Source organism: Chinchilla lanigera, unplaced genomic scaffold (assembly GCF_000276665.1).
Source record: "Chinchilla lanigera isolate Chin_1 unplaced genomic scaffold, ChiLan1.0 scaffold00051, whole genome shotgun sequence".
NCBI lineage: Eukaryota > Metazoa > Chordata > Mammalia > Rodentia > Chinchillidae > Chinchilla > Chinchilla lanigera.
The window spans coordinates 11,172,358-11,191,537 of NW_004955452.1; the positions used below are offsets into that span (position 1 = coordinate 11,172,358).

A 19,180-nucleotide genomic window follows, 5' to 3' on the forward strand; every position below is an offset into this window, starting at 1 on the left:
AAGTATTTCTCCTGTAGATATTGAGACTTCTAAACTAAGAGAAAGCTGGGCATGGTGGCGCACACCTGTAATCCCAGCACTTGGGAGGCTGAGGTAGGAGGGTCGTTGTGAGTTCAAGACCAGCCTGGGCTACATAAGTGAGCTCAAGGCCAGCCTGAGTTGCACAGCAAGACCTTGTCTCAAAAAGACAAAAAAAAACAACAACAACAAAAAAAAACATAAAAACTAAGAGAGACTGAAGTCATAGGGACAGGAAATAAAACGGCTGTGAGTTACCGGGGTATTTGTAAGGCATCCCAGCGCCCCATTTACACCCTTTGGTTCCCACACCTGTATAGTTTGACTCTGGGAGGAGCAGCACCGCCGTAGCTTAGTCACTCAGTGCCAGAACACAGGCTGCATCCAGACTAGGTCAGAACTCCCACCTGGTGCCACAGACGGTCTTTAAAAGCCACTGACTGTTCTGTCAGGCCAGCTGCTTTGGGGTGACCTACGAATCTTAGCCCAGGGCCTCCCTTGAGAGGCAGGGCTGCGTGAAATGACACGTGATGAGCAAGGGGCACTCGGTAAATTCACAGGCACTAACAACAAGGATGACAATAATCTACACTAAAAATGATGCAGGCCTAGCAATGCTCCGTGTGTTCATTTAATCCTCACAATCCCAGATGAAGAGTGTGAGATAGAGAGGTTCATTTGCCGAGAGCCATGAGCTACTCGGGTGGTAGAGAGGGAATTCCAACTCCACCTCTCCAGCTCTGGAAACTACCATCTTAACGCAATGCCGCCTTCCCCGTGACGGGAGTGATCCGATGTCATTCAACTGCTAGCGAGTGCCCAGCTGGTTCCCCACGAGCATGGAGCAGAGCTCAGTAGTTAGTAAATATCAGCTTCTAAAGGAGAAAGCTATTGCCCAAAATGATTTTCTCCCATCCGCCAGAATACATGTTTTACAAAGCATTTAGATGATAAACTGCCACTGCTTGCTTACTAGGCTTAGAAACACGAAGTGATGCTCTGGAAGATGTGAGGTAATTAAAGTGCCTGCAGTTTAGGTTTCAGCAGGGCTGGAGAAGCACTATAACCCGGATGTAGGACAGTGAGATGTACTGTTAACCCCAGTAGGTGAAATCTGCTTGTTTCTTGCTCTCTGGGATAGAGAAAAATAGCATATGCCAGGAACTGCTGGTTCCAGAGCAGTAACATATACAAGTCCTGCACAGGAGGTGAAATGTGGCTGGAATCTTGTCTTTAATGTACTAATAGCTCATTCCCTCAGGCATGCACCATTGCTTACAGTTTATGACTTTGGTGGGAAAGAGTGGTTCCAGCTGGGTGTGGTGACATACACCTGTAATCCCAGCACTTGGGAGGCTGAGGCAGGACAGGAGGATCACTGTGAGTTGGAGACCCTATCTCAAAAAAAGACCCTGTCGCAGAAAAAAAAACCAAAAAACCAAAAAAAAAAAAAAAAAAAAAAAAAAAAGAGTGGTTTTAGAGGTTTCCTCTGCAGTTTTTAACACAATAGCTTTCATTCTATGGGCTGGTGTGAAGATGCTACTGGTTGCCAAGTATATCTTTTTTTTTTCTTCTTGAGACAGGGTCTCGCTATGCAGTTCAAGCTGCACTTGAGCTCGCTTTGTAGCTCAGGCTGGTCTCAAACTCACAAAGATCCTCCTGCCTCAGCCTCCCCAGTGCTGGAATTACAGGCGTGCATCACCACGCCCAGCTTTGCCAAGTATATGTTAGAATTGTGCCTACAGGAACTGGGGAATAACCAGAGTGGCTATATGACATAGACCCAAGCCCAAACTCCTTTTTGTCATTTGACCCCCATGTACATATTAGTTGCTAGGGCTAATATGCTATTAGCACAAGCTGGGTGGTTTAGACAAGAGTGTTGATTATAGATTTACTGTATGTGTGATCTACAGTAAATCCCAGAAGTTGGGACTGGGGATATAGCTCAGCAGTCTGCCGGGCAAGTGCAAGGTCCTGAGTTTGATTCCCAGAACCAAAAAACAAAAACAGAAGTTGTCTCGGTTCTGAAGCTAGAAGTCCTACATCAAGGTGTGGACGGCAGTGTTGGTTTCTTCTGACAACTGTAAGAGAATTTGTTCCATGCTTTTCTTGGTTTCTTGGGAAGTTAGTTTTCTGGTTATCTTTGGGCTGTCTTGTTTTCACAGCAATCTCTGCCTTCACTAGCATGCAATATTCTGACGATGTGTGTATCTGTGTCCAAATTTCCCCTTTTGGTACCAACACCTATCAGACTGGATTAAGGGGTTACCCTACTCTAGGATGATCTCATCCCATTTTAATTACACCTGCAGCAACCCTATTTCCAAATTAGGTCACATTTTGAGGTACTGGGGTTTAGGACTTCAACATATAATTTTGGGGAGAAATAATTCAATCCATAATAACCCGAAGCCTCTATTCTAACTAGTGGACTGTAGATTCCTTCCAGGTCCCTTAGGATTTGTGTGGCTTAGAGCCAATCTCCAAGTCACCCTTGAAGGCCTGGGTGTTTCCAGCTCCCAAAGCGTGGGAGCGTAGGTAAATGGCTTAAGATTCCTTTGGGGTGAAAACAGATTTCTAAGGTAGTTATGGTGGTATTGCTGGTGCTTTCTTCAGACTACCCAGGCTCCTGTGCTCTGACAGTTCAAACAGGCTCTATATGCCAGACCGTAGGTTTTGTTTTGTTACATAAACCAAGTAGGATATCAGTAGGTACCCATATATTTCATCACTGCAGCTTTGCTGTCCTGGTACTACACCTGAGCCCTGGTTACTCCAACAATCCCCTTATCCAAGAGATGCCATTTCAAGCTTCGTTCTCAGCCTAGGAAGGATATACATTCTGGCATTTTTGTTCAACACAAGGAGGATAGTGATGTAGCTCAGTAGTAAAGTGCTCGTGTAGGATTGTAAGGTCCCAAATTCTATCCCCAGCATTGTGGAAACAAACACAAAACCCCAGAAAAGAGCAAAGTGTTCTCCTTATTTATGTACTTTCCAATTCCATGGTGAAAGGAACAGCATCTAGGCAGTTTTGGAGGGCAAAATTAGGAGATAAATAGATCACACATAGAGCCAGCTATGGTGGTGCATGCCTGTAATCCCAGCACTCGGGAGGCTGAGGCAGGAGGATCGTTGTGAGTCTGAGATCAGCCTGGGCTACAAAGTGAGCTCAAGGCCAGCCTGAACTGCATAGCGAGACCCTGTCTCAAAAAGACAAAAAAAAAGTAGATCACACATACAGTAAATCTATAATCAACACTCTTGTCGTCATGCTTTTGGTTCTTCTAATTAAGGAGTTTTCATCATCTCAAAAAAGTGCAGGCCACTTTTAAATCTAGGTTTCATCCAACCACTCAACCAAGAACCATTTTTAGCTGCTAAAGCCAATAAATATATTAAATCCAAAATTTCTTGTATGCTCGTACTGATAAACTAAAATGAAAATACAAACTTGTTCCTTTCTTTCTGATCGAACATATTTAAGATCCAGCCCAGCTGGGTATGGCGGCACATCGTGCAATCCCAGCACTTGGAAAGGGTCACTGTGAGTTCAAGACCAGCAACTACATAGCAAGACCCTATCTCAAAAAAAAAAAAAAAAAAAATCCAGTCCCCACACACTCTGGTGTCTGTTGACACAAGTTGGCAAAATGTTGCAATCCTTCTGTAAGTCTTTCCCCAGATGAAACCACCTTCCCGAAGCACTGGGATCTGACTCTGTAGCTACAGATGTGACAGGAATGAGGTACAGCAGCTAGGTCATGAAAAGTGCTAGCAAACTCCCTTTCAAGGCAACTACCCAAGGGTCTCCAAGCAGCAGAAGCAGCCACGTCAGTGAGAAGAAGGGCGAAGAGGAATAAATGTTTAGAGGACTAGGAGTTATCCAAACCTTGTCAAGTGTCCCCAGTTTGCTACTGGAGTCCCACTTCCCCAACAGTGCCCTAACTTTTCCCATAAAAGACATGGTACGTTTCTGTATGATTTTTATGTACAGCAGCCGTGTAGTTATGAGATAAAATTCTTTTGGGATCTCCTGTACTTACCTCAAGCTGAGGATACGCTGAGCTTTCCCTTTGTTTTTAACCTCGTCGTCTAGTCATCTAAGTCCTCGTTTCTTACACACTGGTCTACCATGACAGCCGCGGGATCTGCCAGCCTTTCCGTCACATGATTTTGCATCTTAGGTGACCACAGATATAAACCTTGCCTACCAGTTTAACGCTTTCCAAAGGCAACACGATCCTTATTTCTTTCAAACCTGACTTAGTCATAACTAATCTAAAAGGACTTGTTGCCAAATTCGGAACCAAAAGTAGGTGCAGAAAACAAAACTCTGCCTTGCAGGAGCAGTACAATACAGCCAAACAGGAAACGTGAGCACGTCTCCCTTCCACATCTCATTAGTATATCCAACTGGCAAATTCAGTACTGGCTTTGAGGAAATCTAAGACATGAAGGTTTAGCTTCCCAGCCTCTGCAGTACAAGATGGCGCACTGGTTCAGGGTAAGTCAGTACGGATTTACCGTCTCCGCCAGCTTCTTTCCACTGGCTTACCCAAGTAGGATTCCCACTTTCAACCCCTTTCAAATGCGACTGCTAGCAGCCCATCTCTCTACCTCTGAACATTCCTTTTCTTCTTGGCCTTTTCTTCCTTGTCTTCCGGGTTGTCTCCCTAATCTGCAGTCTCGGCCCCGCTGCCTCTCAGCTTGCTCTGTTCCCCTCACCTGTGCCCACTTATTCCAGCCATACAGACCACTAATGTTATACTAAAAACAAAACGAAAAACCCAAGGATGTCCCATAAAGACCTTTCTACATCACTCCTCATGTCTAGTGTTCGCCTTCCCTGGACGTTTATCTAGTTCTCTTCTTTGCTACACTCAGGTCTCATAAACCATACCTGGGTTAGAAAGGCCTGCATTGCCAAAGCTCCATGTCTACAAGTCTCTTCCCTTTTTTCCTCAGCATGGCCTCATCAAGACTGTGTCCGTCTTCCCCCATAGCACCTCCGTTCCCTGGGGAAAGGAATTTTGAGTTTTCCTCCTTGCTGTATCCCATAGGTGAAACGAATAGGTATTTCAGAATGAATGAAGGCTGTATGAAATTAAACTTTCCCCATTTTCTCAGCAGAGAATTAACTTCCCCTATGCACTACTTATGTTCTCCTCCAGGTGGCGCTGACGAGCCCTTTCCAGCTACTAACGCCTTGGAGATGACAAGCAGTGTTGCTAAGGAGCCAAATAAACTTGCTTTTTCCTAACTATGGGTCCACTGTTTTGAGTTTCCTTTCTTAGGTGATATCCAGAATCTCCTTTATTTCTTCTCATTCCAGCAGGAGGAAAAAACATGGGTCTTCACCAAAAGCATTTCTATTTTTTTTCTTTTTTTTTTTGGTACTGGGAATCGAACTCAGGACCTTGCGCTTGCCAGGCAGGCGCTTGTGCCGCTGAGCTCTATTCCCGGCCCCCGAAAGCACTTCTAGTACATCATCTCTTTCTTTTTAACCCGGTAATTAGGCTGATTATCCCATCTGGGAGAAGTGAAAACCAACCCCGAAAGTAAGGTGCCCGAGTCTCACAGTGTTAAATGAAGCCCAGGTACGGAATACAGGTTTGGCTGGGAACCACGCCCCTCCAACACACTTCTTCCATTTTATCCAAGTTAACTGCTCTTTTGATGAAGCTTTGAGAGAACTGCATGTCTTGAGTGGCTAATTTGCATTTCAGGTCCCAAACTGCTTCTTTTCCCAACAGGCTCTTTCCGCCACACGGGAACACTATCTAGGGCACTTTGTTCCAGAGACCCAAAGTCCACTAACAACCGTGTCCCGTCCCAGGTGCAAGGAAATCTGCTAAGTTGGACTGCGGTTCCCGAGAGATAAGAGTCTTCTGTGCTGGCTGCTGCAAAGTCCTCATTCTCACTGTAGCAAACACAGGCCGGGAAGACCGAAGGCAGCTGCATCTGTGGAGGGAAACAGAAAGCCATCTGGTCCTCGGGAAGATGTGCTCAGCTCCTCCTCGGGCCTGGGGCTCAGGTAATGGTTTGGCCCTGGAAGCTCGTTAGGGTCAGGGCGGTTCAAGAGTCGGGGGACTAGGGGTGTGAAGAGTAACCGAGTCACGCTGTTACCAAGTAAGTGACTGCCAGACTTGCAGTCTTGCATCAGATCTCATGAACTGTTTGTTGCCTTTTCCTGCTATGTGTATGAACCTTCATCTTAAGGACACATACATTCTAGGCAGTGCCCAAAGCCCCCACTTTAGCTCAATTCTTATCTGTAAGGCAAGGTCAGATAAAATGAACTATATTCAGATTCTGGTCTTTTCCTTTTATCATAGATCTTAGATTTCTTACACCCTCCTGCTTAGACTGGCAAAACAGAACTTTTGGGACAGAGGGCATGTACCTGACAGCACAGTTAGGCTATGTCAGTGCGTGGTGACATGCGGAATCAGTGCCTCACTCCCTCCGGTGCGCCCCGCGACCGTATAGCGTTCACCGAGGCGTCTCTTCAGGGCTCCTGGGGCTGCCAACCCTTCTCTCCTCTGCAGCACGGGACTAACAGCGACCACAACGCAAGACAGCACTTACAGGGGAACTGCACCGCTGCCTCTAGAGGGCAAACCAAGTTCGTTTCTACTACTGCTTCCCTAGCCAGCTGACTCAGCTAATGATTCCGCAGTCTGACTACCTCTCCCAATCAAGCGCTGCTTTACTTCCTGTTACATTAGGAGTCACTGGTTTATAAGCAACACCACTGCAGCTGTATGTGCGTGCAATCCTTCTTTCCTGGGGTTAAAACTCAGGTGTAGAGACTGTCAAAAATGGAGTGTTCTGGTTCAATCAAACACTTGGCTCTGCTGGACTATCTAAGCCAAGGAAAATGAGATGAGTTGAATTATGACAGATATCTTTATTAAAATGTGTCCTTCAGTAATATGTTAGCATACATACAATATACACACATACATATGTACACTCTTTGACACACCTCACAGATGCCAATATCAGTTTAACCAATAAATTAAAACTAAAAAAGATATGGGGAGAACTAAGGGAAAAAAATCTTTTTATCTTATATCTGGTAAGAAATTGCAAATTTCTCAGAATTTCCCTGGGGAAAACCTGACGAGAGAATCTTTGAAATAAAACACATAACCCCTCCCCCCCAAAAAAAGGTTCCAAAAGATGCAGTTACAAGTGTGCTTCTCACAACAGGAGCATTCATTCCACCTCATACTCTGGCTTCTGCACCTTCTGACTTCAAGACAGTCTGTCCCTCAGCTGGGGCAGAGAGGTCCTTGTGGGCACTTGGGCTCGGTGCGCCTTGGGCTCTGGGAGTGGAAGGGCAGGCTGCAGTGTGGGGGCGGGGGGAGCCGCACTCATCTGAGGTGATGTCTGGCACGTCGTCTGACTGCGTGTCAGAGCTCTCCAGGTCACTGCGGATGCTCTCTGGCTGGGCCAGGCTGACGTCCCAAGCTTTGCTTGGCGGGCAGTCTTTCTGTTCACAGCTTTGGTGTTTGCAAGGGGGATCCTCTTCATTGCCGCCACCACCACTTCCGCCACTACCTTCCTCTTCGTTCTCTGCCATCTGAGCATGGACATGGAGTGAGTCCTCCGTACTGCTTCCACTCACGAGCTGATAGTGGCTTGGTTTGGCTTCAATGTCCACTTGGATTTCCATATTATTGCATTCTCTGTGGAGACAAAAATCCACTGTGTGGAGTCATGCGCATAGGTCATGCTATACCTGCTGGTAAAGCAGTTTGTGGGTTCAGAACCAGGAAGCTAAAAAATACAGGTAAACAGTGAACTATAGCTCATGTTTTGCTGTGTGCGCGTGTGCACACACCCTTAGCAATTCTCCTTAAACATCGAAACAGAGCTTCTAAGTGTCAACAGAGGGCCAGAACCTCATACTGTCTTACTCAAAATGTGAAAGTAAAAGCTTTATACCTTTCTATTCCTGTATCACAATTAGAAGCCAGAATCCCTGCAGTGAGGAAGTACCACAGTCCCACCGGCCAGACACACTACTCAAAATGAAAGAAAAAAAGGCTACGGGAACCATATCAAGGAAGAAAAGAGCAGGAACCAGACTCAGAGACCGAAGAACACCAATCTAGCTCTTCAACATTCATGCGAGTTCATGCGAGAATTCATTCAGTTCATGTGAGGAATGACAGACACGGCAACTACGAAAGAGCAGGCGTGTGGTGGTGGGAGTGGAGCATGGAGAGAAGCGGGGAACGGAAGGAAAGAATTTCTAACACCAGCTGCTAACAAGAACCAAGTGATGGCAAACGCTCCAGGACCAAGAACTTGCTCAGAGAATTCACACGGCATACAACATATCCCACTAGCTGGGACATAAAGGAGGCAGTGAGCTTTGGGAGACCTAGTGCCCACCAGACAGGTTCCAACGCGCCCTGTCCTGGCAGCCGGCTGTCACATACCTGTCCTGCGGGTTGTAGGAACTGATTATGGAGCCGGCCATAGCTCTTGTGCTCGCGTTGTCACTAACTGCACCAAGACTGGCTGTGTCTTTGGGGAATATTTCCTTTTGGACATCGGCTTGGACTTCTAACCTGTGTGAAGAGGGGACGTTCAAGTTAATACGAGACCTGGCATTCTGAGAAAGTCTGCTTCCCGGCACAGTCTCTTCCATTATTCTCTTGCGAATTGTCATGATCTGTCTGATCATCTCCAACTGTCAAACAGCTCAAACACATGCCCACGCATTTTCTCTCTTAAATAGCTACTGAAATCGTCCCCTCCTTTCTAACCCACTACTACTGCTTCATTTCAGGCCCTTGACAGCGCCTGCCTGGGCAATTACCACGGGGCTGTCTTTCCAGTGGCCCCTCAGTCCAAGTCGAACAGCCTCCAGACAGTGCCCGTGTGGACAAAGAGCCATCACTCTAGCAGTTCTAACTCTTGGCTGCCTCCTGCCAACAGGCAGCGAGGGTCTTCCTGGTCTGCAGGAAGCTCTCCAGTTCCGCCTCTCATTGTAGGCCCCAAATCACAGTCATCTAGATTTGTACTTCATACCTCCATGACTGTGCACTTGCTAATCCCTAGAAGCTCTTCTTCCTCTCTTTACCCGAAAAGCTTATACTTAGCCCTTAACAACAACAGCCACCATTTTTCCCTGGCCCAGCAAATCAGGCACTGCCAACTAGGTGCTCCTATAGCCATTTCCCTGCTCATCAGTTTGTGTGCCTCTCTCCCACTCCTCTGTGAGCTATAGAGAGAGACTATACCTCACTCACACATCCTCCAGGCCTTGTACACAACAGGAATTCAAACACTTAGCAATCAAATTACCTCCAGGCTACAGGACTGAGGAACTTATCATCAGAGCCAACCTCCTCCCTTCTGTAGAGCAGCACTTTCCCAATGGTGTCTCAGAGCTGAGACCCATAACTATTTCCTTTGTTGGCTCTAACACCATTTTGCTGCACACTTAAATATTTCCTCATAATGGGTTTCACAGTCAAACCCATCTGACTCATTCACTTCCTATAAAGGAAAGGCTTTCACAGAACTGGAACAGCTGGATTGGCTAAGCTGCAGTTTCAGCAAGTCACTCTCCAATTATGTCTGTCTGCTCTTTTCAAAAGAGCTGGCTTTCAAAGAGCACAGCAGTGACTACTCGAGCATATGGGGGTGGGATCCCCTCACAACCGACACCAGAGTCATGGGACATAGGCGGCGGCAGCGTCCACCCAGCCACCTGTGCCTTTGCTCTCCCGCTCTGCTTCAAGTGCCCTTCAAGAATGTGCTGAGGAAGCTGGGTGTGGTTGCACACACCTGTAATCGTAGCACTCAGGAGGCTGAGGCAGGAGATCACAGAGTCTGAGGCAACATATATATGTTACACAGTGAGCTCAAGGCCAGCCTGAACTACATAGTGACAGTCTCAAAAAAACAAAGAACCAAAACAAAATCAAAACAAAACAACAACAAAAGAATGTGTTGAGGTGTGGCAAGGATGCAAAATGAGGGGCATGCAAAGGACAGAGCACCTGGTCAGAGACCAGAGCTGCACAGATTCACTCTCAACTGGCAAAATCCTTCTCAAAGGCCACCACCTACTTAGGTGGCTCCTAGCTACTGGGTCACATGATACCTATGACAGACTCACCAGGGAGCTTTTCTTTTTGTGGGTACTGGGAATGGAACTCACGCCTGCCAGGCAGGTGCTGTGCCACTGAGCTATATCCCCGGCCCCCAGGGAACCATTTTAATCACAAACATCCCTAGGTCCCACTCCAGGGGACTCTGAGTTACTCACTCTGGGAATGAGCCCTAAAATCTATTTTTAAGAGGCTCCCAGGTGACTGACAGGCACAAAGGTGTAAGATCCAGCCCACCTGTCATCTTTCGCTTAAATCCTTTTAATAACCAAATGGCCATCTGGTCTCACTTTAAACACTTCCTATATTCTCGATACTGTACCAAAATTACTTCTGTCTACTCATTTTAACCTTTTCGGCGTAAGTCACAGAAATCTAATCCTTTTCCTGGCTGAAGGCCTTCAGATACGTGAAGGCAAGCATTTCTCTCTACCCTGACCTCTCTACCCTGCTTTGCCCCACCTGGGCTCCTCCCCAGATTGCTCTTCTCAGCCAATCAACTGCTTCTGTTCTAGCTAACCAGGCAAGTCATAATCTTTTCAGTCATAAAGCTTCACATATTCTCAACACAAATTCATAGAATTGATCCTTATCTATCAAATGGGAATAGGAAGGTTACAAGGACCACAGCATCAGTGTAGTAAGACACAGCATAAATGCTATTCACTGGAAGCCAATGACTAGTCCAGTGAGAACCAGTCTCAGGAATTCTACAAAAATGCCTGTTTCACCAGACATGACGATGCACGCCTATAATCCCAGCCATAGGAGGCTGAGGGAGGAGGATCGTTGCGAGTTTGAGGCCAGCCTGGGTTACAAAGGGAGTTCAAGGCCAGCCTAAACTGCATAGTGAGACCCTGTCTCAAAAAGATTAAAAAGACAAAAAAGTAAAAAGCCTGTTTCCTCCCCTTTTTGGAGCAGGCAGCCTAAGGTAGTGGAGGCAGGGTCTAGTCGAGATTACTCTTTATATGGGGCGCCTATGGCACCGTGGAAAGAACTCTAAACTTTTCTGAAAGTAAAAGAAACCACCACTGACCACTAAATTAAAGAGAGGTGATGCACGGAATAGACCTGGTAGAGATGGCTTAGTATCACTTGTAATTCCAACTATTTCTGTTAGAAAATTCTTTTTTGCTTACCTGCTATATTTTCCCTTGCCACTGGAGAGAATGCCACCACTCAGCGTGCCCCCCGAGAGGGCTGCAAAGCTGGCGGTCTCGCTGTAAGGGCCTTGCGTAACACTGAGTCCATCTGTAGGGCTCCCGCTGGTGCTCAGCACACTTGTCAGGCCTTCGATGCTGCTTTCCCCAATGCTGGGGTTCTTGAGGGCTCGCCACGCGTCTGCCACTGTGGGTGGAACCAAACACCTCGATCTGAGACAGCACAGCAGCAAGACAGTCTGGTAGGCACTTCTGTGCAGTAACTCACTCCTCAGAGTACAGGATTTTCATGTAGAGAAGTACTAAGATAGTCACTCAGTGAACAGCTACTATATGCAACCATCAAACACTGGGTGTTTTAACATCTTTGTATTTAATCCTGCCAGTAACTAGGCACTAATAGCCTACATGAAGATTTCAGACAAAGACAGAATTTAAAACTCCGTGACTAGACCAAAGTCACAGTCATACCAAGCTAAAATTCTGATTCCAAGTCTAGCTGTTTCTACTACATTGTACCTGCCTTCAATCAAACTGGAGATTTTAACGTATGTTTAGGTGATATGTGGATTCCAGGAGGAAGCCTGAAAAACTTTAGGGGGCTCTGTGTCCAGGTTGGTTAAGACGGTAAAGTGGAAACAACATTCAAGTAGGAGTCAAGACTTGTTCTCATCCCTGCTCTGCAGAAGCTCTAAATAGCTACTAAAATAAAAGCTTAAAGAAGTTCTCATTTAAATGGGGATAATAATAGCCCTTGCCCTCCTTCTTCAGAAAGCTGTTGTAAAAAGTAAGTGAGATAATAACTGTGTAAAGTCCTCTGAAAATTATAAAGTACTGTGCAGATATGAGGCTTTATTATAATCACTACTGCCACCAGCATACTTGGAGTTACTTCAAATCCTACTAGTTTGTACCTGCCATACAGAGACAAGTACCAGAGGAATTAACCTAATAATTCTGGAACAAAGAAATGAAAAGCTAAAAATACTTTACCCCCTACAAAGCTCATTATCTAGAATAATTCAATGACAATCTCTCTGTAAAATGAGCTGAATTTTATTAATTTTTATCTTGCGTCCCTTAAATTCCAATGGAAAATAAAAATCCTTTTACCTGTGATTGGACCATCATCTTCATCAAACTCAATTTTCACTCCCTTTCCATTGGCTGTGCTAACTCCACAGCCACCTCCCCGACAGAGAGAAATGGGCACAACCCCATAGACATATGCCAGCATAATGGGGACACCAATTCCTAGGGGAAGAGATGGAAGCGTGTCAGCAGGTCATCAGGTTGCAACTGCCCTACATCCTCCTCCTGAGGCTGGGCAAAGAGAAACCACTTTATAAAGGGCCAAGAAAAACAGAGTGGGCAGCCCAAACAGGCTGCCTGATGCAACAGAATGACAACTAGACTTGCCATCAGGAAGGTCTGGCTGAGAATTTTAGCTCCAATTCACTGCTTGACCATGGACCTACTCTCCTAGAGCTGATGAGAATGCATGTATACAGTGCCCAACAGAGTACATATTGTTTTCACTTTCTCGCTTCTGTTCACTGAAGTGCTAATGCAAGAACCAATGAAGAATCAACATTTAATTAGTGACTCTTGGGGTTTAGGGTCCCTCCAGACTGTTAATTCCAAAATTACACTATGGCCAGGTATGGTGGTGCATGCTTACAATACCAGCACTCAGGGGGCTGAGGCAGGAGGAGCACAACGAGTTCAAGGCCAGTTTGTTTTTTTTTTTTTTTTTTTTTTTTTGTTTTTCTCCGGTACCGGGAACCGAACTCATGACCTTGCGCTTGCCAGGCAGGCGCTTTGCCGCTGAGCTAAATCCCCAGCCCCTCAAGGCCAGTTTGAACTACAGACAGAGCACATCTCAAAAAAACAAAACAAAACAAACAAAAAATGCCCTATGTGAGGTAGAATGGCTTAGTTATTAGGAGCACAGAACCTGAAGTCAGAGTGTCTTGATTCATGTCCTGGTAAAATGACCTAGAAAAAGTTACTGTACCCTTTTGTTTACAACTATGCTGCTTCCGAGAGGACTGTGAGCATTAAATGAATTAATACGATACATGCAAAACATCAGAATCATTCCTGGCACATGAAGAAACACATGAAACGTTATATATTATTTCTCTAAGACAAACCCTCATCCTCCCACAATATTGTGTCTTTCATTTTGTGATTCCCATGGCAAGGAGACAAGAAAGAGGGATGAAAAACTAGGGCTCAAGGCAATTTTCTTTAATTCAACTTTTTCTGTGCTCTAGACTAAATTTTAGGCACTAAATGAAAGACTCTAATAATTGACTCTAGCCAAAAAATAATCAGAACAGTATTAAGTAGAGTTAACTACTAAGGTGAGTCTGGCGTAAAATGTGGGATGGAACAGCTGGATAAACTGGTATGGTTGGAAATCTAGCAGAGGAGTCATGGGCCTCCCCAGCTTACCAACACTAACAGCAGCAATCACCGGGGACGCGATGACCGACAAAGTCACTCCTCCTGTGATGGCCAAATTCCGCTTGTGTTTGGAGGTTTTCCTCCCCTCATATCTGCTGTGAATCTAAGAATAAAAAAGAAAATCCAGGTCAGCAGGTTAGGACACCAGTATTTTGCCAGGAATGAAGGACAAGTGAATACTCATCTGTAAATAACGTATCTTAAAACATACCCTCCACCCGAAAGAGTTGTCTTTCTCAAATTTTAACCGAACTCAGGGCAGGAATACATAAACTATACAGAAGTTAATCCAAATAGAGGCAAAATAATTCAGGGGAATGAAGTAAGCGTTTCACTTTTCAGTCAGGGAGACAAGCCAGGCCCAGGATATTAATAACTTTCAAATCTTGTGTGTGTGTGTGTGTGTGTGTGTGTGTGTGTGTGTGTGTGTGTGTGTTTAATCTATTTAATAAAGTTATTTTCAGCTAAGAACCAGATGGTTTTCAGACAACTCTGAAATAAATATAAGCTTTCATCTCATTTTCCTCAAACCTTTGCCAACAAACCTGATGGCGGAACAGGCACTGAACTCAGCGTGCCTTACCTTCCTTCCAACGTAAACAGGAATGCCAATGACCATGGCAGGGATGGCAATACCAGCAATGAGAGAGATCCCCACAGGAGCACCGATCAGTGTGCCCAGCTGCCAAAGAATTTTCTTCTTCCGGCTCCATGGCTTCTTGCCCCAGAACGTACAGCCAGAGGGACTACAGAGGAAACATGCTGAAGTTAACGTCAACTTTATAAACACAGCTATTGCCACCAGAAGGCTTGATAACAGCAATAGCTTTCTTTTCAGTAGGAGTGATGAAGTTACGGAGGTGACAGCAAACAAGTGTATTACACAAGGGAGGGCAAAGGACAAGCTCAGACTCTTAGAGCTCTTGGCTCTTTAATTCTTCTGGTAAAGACAGGTCTCTAACACTGAAACTCCTTTTCCTCCTCCTCAGCTGAGCTCTTGTTTTCCTTGACCCACTAATAGTGCCCCAGCTTCTTACTGACGCTTGGGATTCTGCACAGCCTGTGCACTTGACATCCCATGCAAATGCACTGCACCCCGCAGCTAATGAACACTCCAACTGTGCAGTCTCTTGGCATAAGTCTTATCACGCCTAATAGACAGCACAAACTCTGTTCTTAGGAAATGATAAAAAGCTCATCATATTCTTTATGTCCGTTTGATATTCTGAGTTTGGCCACTTTTACACTCAGCCTTTCTGTGTTTGATCCTTGTTCCTCATTCCCTTTGTGCTATCTTCTGTATCTGAAAGGATAAGCAGAATGTTTTTTTTGGTACCAGGAACTGAACTCATGACCTTGAGTTTGCCACGCAGGTGCTGTTCTGTTGAGCTACATCCTTGGCCCAAGATAAGCAATTTGAAAGTAGGAATTATGTCATTCACTCCTATGTCCCTAATGACTGTTATATAGTAAGTACTCAAATGTTCACTAAATTGGAAATGAGGCATTTTTATCCACACAGTGGATACCACATGACAAAGTTTGTTTATAAATATTTACTCTATGATAGTATTTTATTATTCATTCAAGTCTTTGGATTAGACATATACACAAAGTAGCAATGACATTTCTAATGAAAGCAATAAAGGAATGCCAGTCAAGAATGAGGCACAAAATCATAATGATAGATAAAACAGAGACAAGATAACAAAAAGAGACACAGAGAACAGCAAGCCCAGATTATATGAAATAGAGCATGACTAAAAAAGTAGATCAGAGCCAGACTGTGGAAAGCCTGCAAAGTCAAGCTGAGGTCAATGAGACATGCTCTAGAAGGTAATGGAAACAATCCCTAGAGGTTGCTGAGCTGGAGAAAAACAGGATCAGAGGGGTGCCTCAAAGGAACTTTGTTTTGTTTTGTTTTGTTTTTCCTGGTACTGGGAATTGAACTCACGCCCTCGCGCTTGCCAGGCAGGTGCTGTGCCACTGAGCTAAATCCCAGCCCCCATTTAGATCTCCAGACCCCTCAAAGGAACTTTTTACAGCTTCTTTATTCTGTAATGACCAAAAACTATGTCTTTTTGACAACTTTTTTCCAAAATGGGTAAGAGAATAATACCATGAAAACAGGGGACCCATTTCCCATCTCACCTGAGGTAATGCAAGTCTGAAATCTCCTTCATACAAAGCCAGCAGAATTCACAGCCACACACTGCACAGGTCATGTGATTACAGCTGCCATCATTCATCTTGATAATGTAAGCGCTGCACCGCGGGCATGGCTTGATGTCATCTGCGAAGGGGGATGGAAGAATGGGTAGAAAAATACCCCCAGTTACACCTCGTTTGACTTAGTTACACCTAAGAGCCTACACAGGAAATGAGGAAGTCAAGAACTCTTGACTGAGGATTCCAAAGTATGCAACTCATTTTGCTGGAAGGTTGGCTACATCTAGAACTCAGGAATTTCTGTAAAACAAATCCTATTTCATAATGAGCTGCCTATTCAGCAACTGGCATCTTATATAGCATTTGACCCACACTTTGAACAGGAGACTTCCACAGAAAGAAAAATGGTTCTAAAAAAAATGGAATGTCCACTAGCCAATAGGCAGGCAGATTTATAAGCAGAGTCCTAGGGCAAGAACAATCTTCAGCCTGGGATTGCTTCAAGCTTTTTTTGTTGCTGTGGGACTGAGGGTTGAACCCAGGGATGCTGTTCCACTGAGCTATAAATATTTTCAGCCCTTTTTACTTTTATCTTCAGACAGAGTCTCCTCTTGCTAAGCTGCCTAAACTGGCCTAGAATTTGTGGTCCTCCTGCCCCAGCCTCTTGAGTAGCTGAGATTATAGGTGTGCACCACCACACCCGGCTTGGCTCTAAATTTTGCTAACAGTTCAGTACACTAACTTTTCAGGTTCAATTAATATTACTGTGATTTGCTATTAACACAATCCACAGTCTGTTCCCGTCACAGTCTCCCCATCTTGTTCCCTCCTCAGTTACTGGGGATTGCACCCAGGGCCTTTGCACTGAGCCACATCCCCAGCTCTTTTAATTTTGACACAGGGTCTCATTAAGTTGCCTAAGTGGGCTTCAACTTCTGATCTTCTTGCCTCAGCCTCCCAAAGTGCTGGGATTACAGGTGTGTACCACTGCTTCTTCTCACGATGCCTTTAAATTTAAAATGTTAAAACTACTGGATATGCTATGTAGCATGTACCTGGTAATTTTCACAGCAAGCTAGAAACTATCCTATTAAAATGATAACTTAGAAGATTATGCTGTACCAGGAAAAATGAATAGCAAAATCTTTCCTCTAGCCCCACTCAGATGACATCAGTGAAATTAAGGCACATCATACAAGACAATAAACCCACTGACATTTTAAAATAGGTTTACTCTTCTAACTGTGAAGGCTGGAACTGGATGTGTGGCAGCCTCTTTTTAGCATTAATCATTAATCTATACTGGTATTTCCTTTTCTAAAATCTGCACCCTATGTCCAAAACCACTGATGCATTTTAAGATAGAAAGCAAACAGTATAGGGTTAATACTATTTAAAAGTCTTTCTCTTCACAATGAAAATACTGAAGAAGACCCTCGAAGAAGGACCTAATTGTTCTCCAATCCAAGATCTATTCCTTAAACAAGAAACATGAAACAATTTTGTTTTATTTCAATATTATAGGGCTGGGATAATCTATAATGGTCAGAGAGGGAAGCTATATATCAAATATATTATATTATTGAAAGTACAACCAAGCTGGGCATGGTGGCACATGCCTGTAATCCCAACACTTGGGAGGCTGAGCCAGGAGGATCACTGCAAGTTTGAGGTCAGCCCGAACTAGGTAACAAGACCCTGTCTCAACCCCTCCTCCACAAAAAAGAAAACCTACAACTAAGCTGGGCACACGGGTATGCCTGTGATCCAGCTACTCAGGAATCTGAGGCAGGAAGACTGCTTGAACCCAGGAGTTTGAGGACAACCTGGACAACATCCCATCTCAACAACAACAGCAACAACAACAAAGAAAACAATAACTGGTGATGCAGCTCAGAGGTAGAGTATATGGGTTCAATTCCCACAGCACTGCACTAAAAACAAAGTAGAAACAACTATTTTGTTCTCTGATCACAATAATATTGAGGTCATATAATAAGACAATTTCTTCCAACTTTGGGCTCACATTATGCAGTACTAAAGAGACAATGAGATAATGCCAACTTATACCTGGTCCAGATTCTTGCCCACAACTGAGACCTGAAGTGTGTTTGGTCCGAACTCGCAGTGTCTGTGCCCTCTGCTGACGGGCCATGTCGCAGGTCTGGTTTGGGTGCCATATCTGCTTGCAGTGGTAGCAGAACTCAGTCTGGCAGCCTTCCCTCTCACAGGTTAGCTTTGGGCAGCTGGCACAGCCATAGGCAATTACAGCATAACTGAGTAAGGAAACAGGAAAAGGTATGAGTAAGGTAAGAACGATCTAAGGAAGAGATAGTATTCATCAGGGTGAATGCTGTTTGCCAACACCTTGCCACCACACACAGTGCACGGAGCGCACACACACACCCAGTAAGTATGAGCAATTTTGTGTGAGAAGTACTTTTTTTTGCTTTTCTTGAGACAGGGTCTCACTATGCAGTGCAGGCTGGCCTTGAGTTCACTTTGTAGCCCACGCTGGGCTCGAGCCCACAAAGATCCTCCTGCCTTAGCCTCCCGAGTGCTGGGATTACACGCCTGTGCCACCGCGCCTGGCTACATTTCTTTTTGATATTCCTAAAACACAGTTTATTTCCTGAACAAAAGCAGGGATAAATACTATATTTAACTTGAATTCCTAGCATTGATTGAGTTTAAGTTGCCTTAGGAGTGGTTTGCCACAGCTAGTTTCATAAATAACAAGGTATAAAACTATTTCCTTTTGATCGTTTGCTATATTTAGAGAGATCAGAATTTGTTTACATGAAAGAACAGAACACTTGTAAAATACAGAGCTACTGCAAATACTAAAGCAAGTACACCTTTTCACGGTAAGTTCCGCAGTGGAGCTGATATGACCACAGCTTGAGAGACAATAGCCCTAGATGGCCTTTGTGCTCATCTTCTGCTGAGAGCTCATTTTGCCTTTCCATGTTTCTTTTTTCCTCAATTCTATACCTTTCAACGTCTTTACTTCTTGACAATATTCAAAATCTAAGAACACTCCCTACCTCTTACTAATACAGTATTCTCTTATACATATATGTATACATATATACATTTTTGGTTTGTTTGTTTGTTTGTTTTTGTTTTCGTTTTTTTTTCTGGTACCAGGAATTGAACTCACGACCTTGCGCTTGCCAGGCAGGCACTGAGCCACTGAGCTAAATCCCGAGCCCCCTC

The 19,180-nt window shown here is 44.7% G+C and overlaps 1 protein-coding gene across 2 annotated transcripts; it reads right to left on the bottom strand.

The window, feature by feature from the left end:
- Positions 1 to 6,910: 6,910 nt before the first annotated feature.
- Rnf19b (ring finger protein 19B) lies at positions 6,911 to 18,237 on the bottom strand (the record flags this gene model as incomplete). 2 transcript variants are annotated; one of them, XM_013519574.1, is given in 8 exon segments in its annotated part: positions 6,911 to 7,718; positions 8,478 to 8,609; positions 11,300 to 11,507; positions 12,434 to 12,574; positions 13,781 to 13,895; positions 14,376 to 14,538; positions 15,944 to 16,085; positions 18,032 to 18,237. In XM_013519574.1, coding segments are annotated over 8 exon segments (1,570 nt in total), but the record flags the coding sequence as incomplete, so codon positions are not given.
- Positions 18,238 to 19,180: the final 943 nt, after the last annotated feature.